A 12140-nucleotide genomic window follows, 5' to 3' on the forward strand; every position below is an offset into this window, starting at 1 on the left:
CGTATTGTTATTAGTGCCCTGCTGCCAGGGGCGTCACAAGGGGGGGGGGGGGGGGGGGGGGGTAACTAGGGCCCAAGGTGGTGGGGCTTTAATTATTTTATACTTTGGCTATTGAAAAATAGCAGATATACAAGCTTGCAGCGCGGCACTAGATCTGCTATTTTTGAAAAGTCGTATGTGCAAATCTTTGAATATATGTATTTTTTAAGTGAACATTTGTAACTCAAATTTTGCTTCTGGGGGGTCCCTGGAACTAAATATTTTGAGATGGGCGCCTGTGGCCAAATACATATCATTTTGGGGGTCCTTCACATGAAAAAGTTTGAGCACCGCTGACATTGAAACATAGGTTTTTCAAAAAACCTTAGAAGGATTTGAAATATTTGCAGACTTGCACAAAATGTTCAAGATTTTTCAAAAATAGTAGATCTACAAGCTTGTATATCTGCTACAGGCATTGCCACTAAGGCTTGCCCACCTGGCCCCGGCAGGTGAATAAAACCTTCGGGCAAGTGAAGTTTGCTTTCAGGTTGCCTGACCGGGCAAGTGCTCATTTGAGAGGGGACGCAACCGTTTATAAACACAACACCAGATATCTGTCTAAACTCCTGAATGTGGCCAGTGCGCTTGTTTCTGGTCTGTGGAATGTAACAAGTGTGAAACCATAGACATATTCAATCATAGATATGTAGGTATTTGGATTTTGAGGTATTGAGGTATGACATTGTTTATCGCACAGCCCCAGAAAGTAAAGAAATAAGTGTTAAATTGAGCTGCAATTAAAGTCTTACCTATCATTTTATAATGGAGGATTTACTTTTAGGGCAAGTGGGCATGACCTTTGGGCAGGTAGAACATGACCTGTACTTGCCCGACGGGCAAGTGCCTCTGAGACCTTAGTGTCAACCCCTGCGCTATTTTTCAATAGTTAAAGCACAAAATAATGCGTAATAGTGCGTTCCCATTCTAAATGAGCCCCTATGAATCCTTGTGTGAATCCCGCAGTGAATCCTTGTTCCCAGGGCCCAGAATTTGGTGCGACACCCCTGATCGTATTGTTATCAGTAGTAGCAGCGTGCCTGTTCCCTGCACATCCCTTACTGTAAAGTAGCCGTCCTCTAATGAATTCTCTGCTTCTGGTGTGGGTGTGTGTGTGGGGAGAGGGGGGGGGGGGGGGTCATGTGTCATGTGTGCAAGCGTGCAGCTCCGATTATGAATGAGCAGAGAGAGAGAAACAGTTTGCTCGCAGGCTTTTATTTCAACCATTTCCTGTCTCTTTCATTCAGATGAGACGGTGCCGTACAATAATTTACTCTCTGGGGAAAATGCCATTGAAGCCTATGAAGAGAGAGGGAGAGAGAGAGGGAGAGAGAGAGAGGGGGAAAGAGAGAGACAGAGAAAGTGCTAGCTCGCGGCAAGTCAGATTGTCAAGGGGACTAGAGAGGGAGGCTGCATTTGTGAATGGATCTGCTCTACTTAATGCAAATCACCAGTGGTTTCATGGCTGAGATGGGAAAAAGAGAAGGACCTCATTGATGTCAATATCCGGTTGTTTTAGTACAGTAGCAAAGTGACTCTGTTTGCCTGCTGCGACGGCAAGGCCCCATTCATGCTAACACCATGTTACTTTACACACAGCGATCTGTTCTGCTTGTCGAATTGTGCTCAGACGATAAATCCTACTTAAAGGTATACATGGTTGTTGGTGGTGATGATGTTGGAGATGTTCCTTTTAAGGGGTGGTAGCTCAGTGGGTAGAGAGGGCCGTCTGGTGATCAGAAGGTCACTGATGAAACGTGTATATGCATATACAGTGGTTACAGTATAGACAGTGAGTATATAATGTATACATTAAGTATAATTATTGTAAATCGCTCTGGATTAAGAGCGCCTGCTAAATGCCTAAATCGTGAATTGTAAATTGTTTGTGTTCTTCTTCCCCTCTTTTCCTTAACCACCAGTCTGCCCGAGCAAGGACATCCGGAACAACGTGACCAACCTCCAGTCGCTGGAGAACTGCACCGTCATCGAGGGCCACCTGAAGATCCTGCTCATGTTCAAGACCAAGCCCGAGGACTTCCGCGGCCTCTCCTACCCCAAGCTGCGCGTGGTCACCGACTACCTGCTGCTGTTCCGCGTCTACGGCCTGGAGAGCCTCACGGAGCTCTTCCCCAACCTGACGGTGATCCGCGGCAACAGCCTCTTCTTCAACTACGCGCTGGTGCTGTTCGAGATGCTGCAGCTGAAGGAGCTGGGCCTCTACAGCCTCATGAACATCACGCGCGGCGCCGTGCGCATCGAGAAGAACCCCGACCTCTGCTACCTCGCCACGCTGGACTGGTCCAAGATCTCGGACACGGTGGAGGACAACTACATCGTGGCCAACAAGAACGAGCGGGAGTGCGGCGACGTGTGCCCCGGCACCGCCCAGGGGCAGACCACGTGCCAGCAGAACACCATCAACGGGCACTTCCGCGTGGCGCTGCTGGACGCAGAACCACTGCCAGAGAAGTAAGTGTTTGTCTATGTATGCGTGTTTAAACCCATTTAGAACGGGTACACTTCATTGTGTATCATTATTTTATGCTTTAACTATTGAAAAATAGCAGATATACAAGCTCACAGCGCGGCACCGAGTGCCGCGCTGCGAGCTTGTAGATCTGCTATTTTTGAAAAAAGTCGTGAAAATTTGAATTTTGACCCGATTCTATAAGTGTCTTTTGAATCCTTCTAAGGTTTTTTGAAAAACCTATGTTTCTATGTCAGCAATCTGGCCAGCCATCGTCAAAGAAAATGTCCTTTTCACTTAACTGGAGCTCAGTTAGTCTGTTCTTGACTACTATGTCAGAGACTACTATATCAGTGGTTCTCAAACCTTTTCATGTGAAGGACCCCCAAACTGATATTTATTTGGCCACGGACCCGCATCTCAAAATATCTAGTTCCAGGGACCACCCAGAAGCAAAATTTGAGTTACAAACGTTCGCTTTAAAATACATATATTCAAAGATTTGCACACACTTTCAACGAACTTTTTCAAAAATAGCAGATCTACAAGCTCTGAGCTTGTATATCTGCTATTTTTCTATAGCTAAAAGCATTCAATAATTCTAGGCCTAAATGGGTTAAGTGTGAGAAGTAAGTGTTTGTCTATGTATGCGTGTTTAAGTGTGTCTGGTGAAAGAGAACAAGAAATCATACCGCGTGCATAACGTTGTATACATTGTAATGTACACAATGTATGCACCATTTTCCTTTATACATACATGATTCTTCTCATGACATTTAAGTCACTCGTGTAACTATCGTAATGTGAAGCAAATCAAGAACAGAATGTGAACATACGATGTTGAAAGCTGGTAGAAATGTCACCCTTCCGCATGCGGAGGTGAAAGCAATAGCACTTCTCCCAAATCCATCACACTCTCGTGTTGTTAAGTGGCCCTTTGAGACGCATAATAGAAATATGCACCGGAGATTTCTGAACCAGGAAATCAATTTGGAACGACTTGATGTTTTAGCTCCAAATGGCTTTTCTAATGATTTCTTTGATGCGGGGGAAAGCTGAGGGATAGTGGACATGTATGCCCCGCCTCCTGATTAGTATTCTCTGACTGGAGCATTGTGGGTAACAAGTGATTAGGGAGTAGGGAGAAAGACTCGTGTGCATTGTAAAACAGAGAAGGTCCCCCATTGTCAGGTTGATGTAGGGTAGAATTTAAAAGGGGAGTTATGCTTAATTATGCTCCATCACACGATGGCGTTGTGTGCATCCGTTAGGGCTGTCACGATTATGACATTTTACATGGCGATTAATTTTCACTCAAATAATTGCGATTTCATTGTGCTTTTGTCGTTGACAGTAACATTTCTGTTGGGCTTTGTAGGCTTTGAAGTTGCACATGTCAGATATGACGCATAACCTAAACATACAAAGAAATGACTGTCTGACATAGTTGACTACTTTATGCTTAAAAAAAGAACATTGATAGCTATTTCCACTCTTTTTTTTAAACGTTTGAAAATATACGAACGTTTTTCAACATGGGAAACGATTATTACGATTATGACGGATATAATTGCGATTATGTCAAATAATTGCGATTAGACGTAGTAATAACTGGCATCCGCAACGCATCACGAGCATGTCGTTTGGTTATTTCTGCACGAAACGCCGTCGTGCGACAAAAGCATACACATCAAGCTTAAAGAAGAGAGAGAACGGAGGGAGGGAGCAAAGCATGGAGATTGTTTTGAGGGAGAGAGAGAGAGCGAGAGAGACGGATGACTATGATTTATAGCAGTGCGCTTTGTTTGTTATAAATCATTGTTTTATATCCCTGGTTTAAAAAAAGAACTGTGGGTTGGTTTAGTGCTGTTGCCAGCCAGCGGGTCAGTCAGTCAGTCAGTCAGTCAGTCAGTCAGTCACCAAGTCAGTCGGTCTAGTCTTTCCCTCTCCTATAGCGTAAAACACACAGAACAGCTTCTATTGTAAGACGCACACAGAGAGAGAATGGTTATTATTTTTTGAAAGCGATTATAGCTTGTGTTGTTTTTTCTTCTGTCTGTGTGTCTGACTGAGAGGCCGGCCGTTCAAAGCGCAATGACCTCGGCCATGTTTATACTCCAACATTGACTGACTGCAGCCCACATATTATGTTGGCTCCTCGATTTGCTGCCAGCCCTCGCTGTCGGCTGTCGGGAAAGTGCAAAATAGGAAATGTCTGTCTCTCCACCGACCGAGCTGTCCTGGAATCTTGACGGTTCAATTTCACATTCGAGTTCAGTGTTTTTTTAATCCGTTTAGGCCTAGAATTGTTGAATGCTTTAGCCAGTGGAAAAATAGCAGATATACAAGCTCACAGCGCGGCACCGAGTGCCGCGCTGCGAGCTTGTAGATCTGCTATTTTTGAAAAAGTCGTGAAAATGTGTGCAAATCTTTGGATATGTGTATTTTTTAGAGCGAACGTTTGTAACTCAAATTTTGCTTCTGGGGGTGGTCACTGGAACTAGATATTTTGAGATGGGGGTCCGTGGCCAAATAAATATCAGTTTGGGGGTCCTTCACATGAAAAGGTTTGAGAACCACTGACATAGTAGTCTCTCAAGAACAGACCAACTGAGCTCCAGTTAAGTGAAAAGGACCTTTTCTTTGACGATGGCTGGCCAGATTGCTGACATAGAAACATAGGTTTTTCAAAAAATCTTAGAAGGATTCAAAAGACACTTATAGAATCGGGTCAAAATTCTAATTTTCACGATTTTTCAAAAATAGCAGATCTACAAGCTCGCAGCGAGTCACGTGAGCTTGTATATCTGCGATTTTTTTTTCAATAGTTAAAATAATGATACACAATAATTTGTACCCGTTCTAAGAGCTCGGTTGTTGATATTACCGCTTATTGTGTTGTTAGATTGTTTTTTAACACAGCTGACTTCTGTCATTCTGTGATTCTTTTCTCATATTTGATTTAATTTTGTTTCATAATCCATAACCCTACGCTAGAACTAAGAAAAACAATCTAGTGTTGTCAAAAGAATGACAAGAACTGTTGGAGGACTTGAGACCAGTGGCGTAGACAGAATCGAACCGGCGACTGGGCCTGAGCCCAACTGGTTGGGCCTGGGTGCGCGCGAAAAAAAATCCATGTTTTTCGGGTCGGATCGGGTCTTCTGGTGCGATTTGGGTCGGGTTTGCATGATTAAATAATCAATTCATGCGTGGTGTCCACTAGTGATGCGCGGGTCATTCCAGCCGTGCAAAAACAGAATGGCATATTAGAGAAGAAGCCGGTAACATGACGGCATGAGATGCTTATTTTAATTGACAACACTCCTGTTAGTATAAGACTATACACACGGAGCACAACGCTAATGTATCACAGAGAGATATTGCAGACTGACCCAGTAGCCTAGTCACTGGTGCAAGACAAAATAAACAACTATGAAGAGAAAAGACCGAAATGTTTAATTGCACCGTCAACTTTTTATCAGAGCTCTGACGCTTCTCCCTCTCCCACAACAAAAACAGCCAAGCCAGCAGAACGTAATTAACCAGTCTCACTCACCTATTGCTGCTTTCAAACGCTGTGTATTGTTTTAAGTCCCAGGAGCATGGTTTCATATCATGAATATGAACTTTAGATTAGTCAAAAAGCTTGAGTCAGTATAATCCACGTGAATCCTGTATACATTGTGCAGGCTGCAACAACTCTTGACAAGTAGCCCAACACGCTTAAGCATTTCCTGTAACGGTGGATTTCAAAATAAGACCCTGCCGTAATATGATGATATATAAGCAATTGGTTTTATTTTTAAGTCGACTACTTACAGGAAGTAAATGGACTAAATTAGAATTACATGACACACTAGTCTAGACATGCTTGGCTGCGAGCAGGGAAGGACGCTTGTTGCACATTATAGCGTCCACATGATGATGTTATGTTATTTTAGTTGTTGTAAGGATGCGACTATCATCAAAATGACTTAATATGCTATAAAAAATATAATATATGTAATAAAATAAAAAAAATAAAAAAAATATATAATTTTTTATTTTTTATTTTATTTTTTTGGGTGGGCACAAAAACGAAATGGGTAGGCCTAGGCCTAGTCAGGCCCACCCATGGCTACGCCTCTGCTTGAGACATATCATTATTTTATCCTTTAACTATTGAAAAATAGCAGATATACAAGCTCACAGCGCGGCTGCAAGCTTGTACCCGATTCTATAAGTGTCTTTTGAATCCTTCTAAGGTTGTTTGAAAAACCTATGTTTCTATGTCAGCAATCTGGCCAGCCATCGTCAAAGAAAAGGTCCTTTTCACTTCAGTTAGTCTGTTCTTGAGAGACTACTATGTCAGTGGTTCTCAAACCATTTCATGTGAAGGACCCCCAAAATGATATTTATTTGGCCACGGACCCCCATCTCAATATCTTGAGCAGGACTCTGTTCCAGGGACAGACAAACAGAGAGGGGGAGAAAGAGACAAGGAGGCGGGGCCGGGGAGAAACGGAGAGAGACAAATGGCAATGGATTAAAGCAGGGGTTTCAACATTTTCAGGCCAAGGACCCCTTAGTTTAGAGAGAGATGAAGCAGGGACCCCCCACACATTTTCATAGATTCCATGTAGTTTAATTTTTTGACAGCACAATCATCAGTGTATTTTGGATTCATGTCCATTTGTATTTTTCAGATATTTAACTACTTGAACCATCCATATCTAATAAACTTGACCTTTCACTCCGTACTTAGTCTGCTTTTCCCCCTCTACACCAAACCTCTTTGCTGAAAATAGCCGATCTTGTGCAGTGGTGATTCAATGTTTGGGGGGTTGCGAACGTCGCTCAACACCTACTGTACAGGTCTATTGATATGCATATAGGCTCGTATCTTTGTTAAAACAGTTGTCGAGGTGTGAACTTGGGGGGCGTGCGGGACCCCGGCTCAGAAAAGATATGGGTCGTCGGGGGAGGGCGCGCGACACAAGACTACGGCAACACTGATCTTGTGAGCTTGTAGATCTGCTATTTTTGGCTAAAGTTCAAGTGGTTAAAAAGGAGGAAAAAAAGTTTCTATCGCTCAAAGATTTGGGGGACCCCCTCCTGTAGTAAGTAACTCTGAGGACCTCCTAGGGGTCCCGGACCCCCTGTTGAAGAAGGTTTTAAAATAATAAAAGTGAGTATACAGTACACACACACACGGTTGAGAAAACGGAGTGAGTTTGTCTGTCCCTTGGCTTGGGAAAGGCCAGGGGAGCAGGTATGATGCCGTCATGTGATAGGCACTAGATTAGTCAAGTGCTGTGTGTGTCCGAGCAAGCAGGAGCCATTTCTAGAACATGATGCAATGTTTCGCTCTCCCTGCCATGAGGGGTGTGTGTGTGTGTCTGTGTGTGTGTGTGTGTGTGTGTGTGGTGTCAATTGCACTTACTGTAAATGTATTTGTGTGTTTGATACGTGCACTGAGCGTCCTCAGTAGAGGTGAGAGCTCCAGTTTCATAACTTGTGTGCAGAGTGCAGTCTTAAGACCCCAGGCTCATTCTACTTTTTTTGTGCCATGGACTAGTTCAGTTTAGAGCCCGACCGATGCCATGCTATTTTCACTATTTCTTGAATATTTGCTTTCTAATTCATGGAATTTCTCCGATTTTTCTTTTTATTTATTTACTTAGAAATATCATGCATGTTCTCCCCGAGTCTCCTTGGGCATAGGCCCCCACACAAAAACATGCAGTAGTCCTGGTTTCTATACTACCTCCCCCTAGCCAGCCGGGTGCTCCCCAATGTCCCCTGGCGTGGCAGGGGGAGAGCGGAAACCAGGACTACAGGTTAGGTAGTCACCGGGTGAGAAAAATGGGTTGCAAAAACCGTGGGATAAAAAATATTAATAATAAAAAAAGAAATATCATTGCATTTTTTTTTTTTTTTTTTTCATGAAAATCTTCGCTTTTTGGGGAACGTTCTTTTGAAAATGTAGGAAACAAAAAAATTAAGGGACCCATACAAATGTGTCCCGACTCCTCTGTTTGAGAAACGGTGAGTTAAATGTTCTCAAATAGAGACATTGGACCCAAAGATCTGGACTTGGTCAGGCTCTGCTAAAGACTCTTTGTAGCCGGCGTGTACAACACCTGTCGAGTGCTAACACTTCTCTGTACACCCACTCCAATCCACAGCGTGACGTAGTCTCATACCGTAGGTTAGCCTAGAATGTGACGTTAACCGCAGGAAAAGTGAAAATCTCCACTTCCTTCTACTGCTTATACAACGCTGTGCAGCAGAACACGTGTTGCGTGGTTGAACTTGACTGGGGGGGGAAACTATAGGATCTTTAATTAGGGCTTTAGTGAATGAAAACTTGTAGTTTACAAACACACGCGCGCGCACGCACGCACACACACACACACATGATGCACACACGCACGCGCACACACACAAGATCAGGGTGGAGGAACATTAGATGGGGCATTAAAGTTTATGCGTGAGTGGAAACTGTGGGGTTGTTTTTGTTGTGTTTTAACAGGGTTCCAGTGGCCTGAGGTAAGAGCCAGGGAGAGCCTGCATTCCTCTGATCCTACATGTGCCCCTTTAACATGCAGGAAAACCACTGTGTGTGTGTGTGTGTGTGCGTGCGTGCGTGTGTGCGCGCGTGCGTGTGCGTGTGTGTGTGTGTGTGTGTGTGTGTGGTGCATTCATGTGTGTGTGTGTGTGTGTGTGTGTGGTGCATTCATGTGTAGCGCTCTATGCTCATGCTGTGTTGGAGCTGTAGGTTCAGTGCAGGTTCTGTCCAGAAAGATAAGATAAACTGTTTTTGTTCCCCCGAGGGAACTTCAGGTGTCAAACAGCAGCGAGAAAGGAAACACAGTAGGAGAGGTACATGTAAGAGGAAGAGCCAGTTATCGCTTTAATCGATCACAAAACATAATTGATTTTAATAAAATGATATCCATTTTCCATTAAGTCAATAATTATAATTTTTTGTCCATCGATTCGTTAATATATAAAAACTAAATGCGCTTCTCGATTATTCGATTAATCGCAAAGGTAATCGTTAGAATAATCGCTAAGATAATCAATCGATAGTTTTGCGGCCCTAGTGGAGAAGCCAATGAAGATACTGTACATCAGATTATAAATACAGATACAATACTGAGCAGCTGGCCTCAGACAAGAGCTCTCAGGCAGCAATCTCCCAGCTTTTACAAGCTGTCACTTTGGTTTTGTTGCCTGATTGAATGTTGCTGCTGTCTGGCTTTCCATTTGTACAATAGAAGGGTAATAGTGCATTGTGATTGAGGGTTGGTGGAGGGGTGAGCTTAGCCAAGCTGCTAAGACAGGGGGTCTTTATGGTTTCAGGCCAAGGACCCCTTAGCTGAGAGAGAGATAAAGCAGGGACCCCCCTCTATATTTTGTAAACTTGATATTTCACCAACTTTACCTCTACACCAAACCTATTTGCCGATCTACAAGCTTTTTTGTCCCTTGTATGGGTGTCGCCATCATTGTTTGAATGGTACCCCAGGAATCATAAGGAATGCTATTGGCTGCACATGCAACCGCAGGGATACATGGGAGAATGTGGTCGGAGCCTCCCGAAATACAGCACACGAAGAAGAACACAGCCGGCTGGTATCAGTTTAGTTGGCCACGCCATCAATTTTAACATAAATGGGACCATATTTTCACAAAACGCATATCATGGTAATTGAAAGGCAGTTTTTCACTAGCGACAGGAACCATAAAGTATTAACTTTTTCACTGCCAGATGTTGTTATTTATTTATTGGGTTTTGTGCCAGCAAAAGCACCTTACCTTTGTGATGTTATAGACAAAGATGTATTTTTTTTTTCATCATTATTATTTTATTTTCTCCTTAAATAGGTGTACCGTGGCTATACCAGCAGTAGAGGGCAGCCTCATGCAAGAATTAATGTGAAAATGGCCGCGGTAGGCTGCCGTCCGTCAAGGCAGCTCAATCGCTACAGACCAATAGATCCAGAGAAAATAACAAGGAAGATGGTTGTTACTCCATTGATGCTAACGTCCAGTGGGTTTTTGAGAGCACTTTTACGGGAGCTGTCACTACGGTACACACCCACGCGACCCCTCATCAGTTTACAGACATCAAACCAAGGTACAATAGAACGAGCCAAAGAACGTACAATTCACCCTTTGTCAAGTCCCGCCCATTGTCCTGCCCCTCTCCACACCCATTGGTTGCTTTGACTTGGAGGGACATTCAGTGGGACATTCCATCCACTGCCATGTTAATTCAGTTGCTTCATATTGTTATTCTGTGTGCTCAATTCTAATTTCAAACTTTGTTTCAGTCAATTGGAGCTGCTCAGTGGCAGCATAGTGAATCAGCATGTTTTTAAATGTTTTTATTTCTCCAAAAAGTATGTTTTAGCTAATTCAACATAAAAAAGGCGGAACCAGGGCGGGACAAGGCAGATAGAGCCTGCTGGTTGGTCAGTCAGGGACCAACCAGGAGGCTAACAAAGGGTGGATTGGCATCGCGCCGCCGCGAAAAATGGGGCGAACGTCCAAAGCGCTGATAGAGTTAATGACGAAGTTTATTAAGGTTAGAAAATCAAAGAGGAAAATGAATGGGGTCCAGTGGAGAAAAAAACTTTTTGGTACCTCGCGGGGGGAAAACAGCGCAACTAGCGGCCAATCATGGGATCTTTCTCTTCCGGGAAAGCTTCATGAATAATCCAGGCAACAACACCCCTGGTATCATCGTCCTTGATGATTGGTTGACGACATTTTATTTCACAAGATTTCTCGTTACTTAGGGGAAGCCATGGGCCTGGCCGACAATACGTTTTTTCTCAGAAAGGCACTTAAAACCCCAGGGGGGTCTAGTAGCCCCTTCCTTGCTCTGAAAATAGCCTAGTGCAAGTTCACAACGTGTCGCAACGCTCCAATCAAATGCATCGCAAAGTTCACGGATTGTTCTTCGCTCAGTCTTTGGACTGAAACTTTAAAAACGAATCGTCATCGTGTAACTCTGTTTGTCTGAAGTCATGGCCGTTTGTGGGCATGAAAACGAACGTACTCGTTCTCATGCTAGAGCAGTGGTTCTCAAAGTGGATTCCAGGGACTCTGTGGGGTCCTTTAGGGGGGTCTAAATTGACTCATACAAGTCTGTAACTCTAACAGTGTACAAAAACGGAACGGGTTCATTTGGTTCCATTTGTACACTGCCAGAGTTAAGGGGAGACCTTGACAAGTTTGAGAGTGTGTGCTAGAGTAATGGGGGACAAATGTATTGTTGTGGAATCGATATCACGGGTCAGGTTGGACAAATGGCATGTGAGGGCGTCCTCCTGGCACGGGCAGAATATGTACCGTAGTCACAACACCTGTTTGGGTTTGAATTCCTCAAACGGCCTTTTGTTTGTCATCCCTTCTTTCAAGGCTGTCTTTTCTCCTTTGCTCTCCTCTGCGCTCTAACTGCAGTGGTTCTCAACCTGTGGGTCGGGACCCCCAGCGGGGTCGCCAAATTATTTTGGGGGGGTCCCCAGATGATTAGCTTAATGTGAAACATTGTTTTCTCACTCAACAGTAAACAAGCCAACATAAAGTTTAAGTGTATAGAGGGTCTCTGCACATTTCTAAAGTTACAATTTAT

At 43.8% G+C, this 12140-nt stretch overlaps 1 protein-coding gene across 1 annotated transcript in view; it reads left to right on the forward strand.

Annotated features, from left to right (window-relative positions):
• Positions 1-12140, forward strand: part of insrb (insulin receptor b) — a 196143-nt gene that overhangs the window by 37242 nt on the left and 146761 nt on the right. The window contains 2 exon segments of the mRNA XM_080735499.1: positions 1962-2476; positions 2478-2511. Of these exon segments, the coding sequence (XP_080591625.1) occupies positions 1962-2476; positions 2478-2511 (549 nt within the window).

Source organism: Nannobrachium achirus (genome assembly GCF_963921795.1).
Source record: "Nannobrachium achirus genome assembly, chromosome: 1".
In the NCBI taxonomy this organism is placed as follows: domain Eukaryota; kingdom Metazoa; phylum Chordata; class Actinopteri; order Myctophiformes; family Myctophidae; genus Nannobrachium; species Nannobrachium achirus.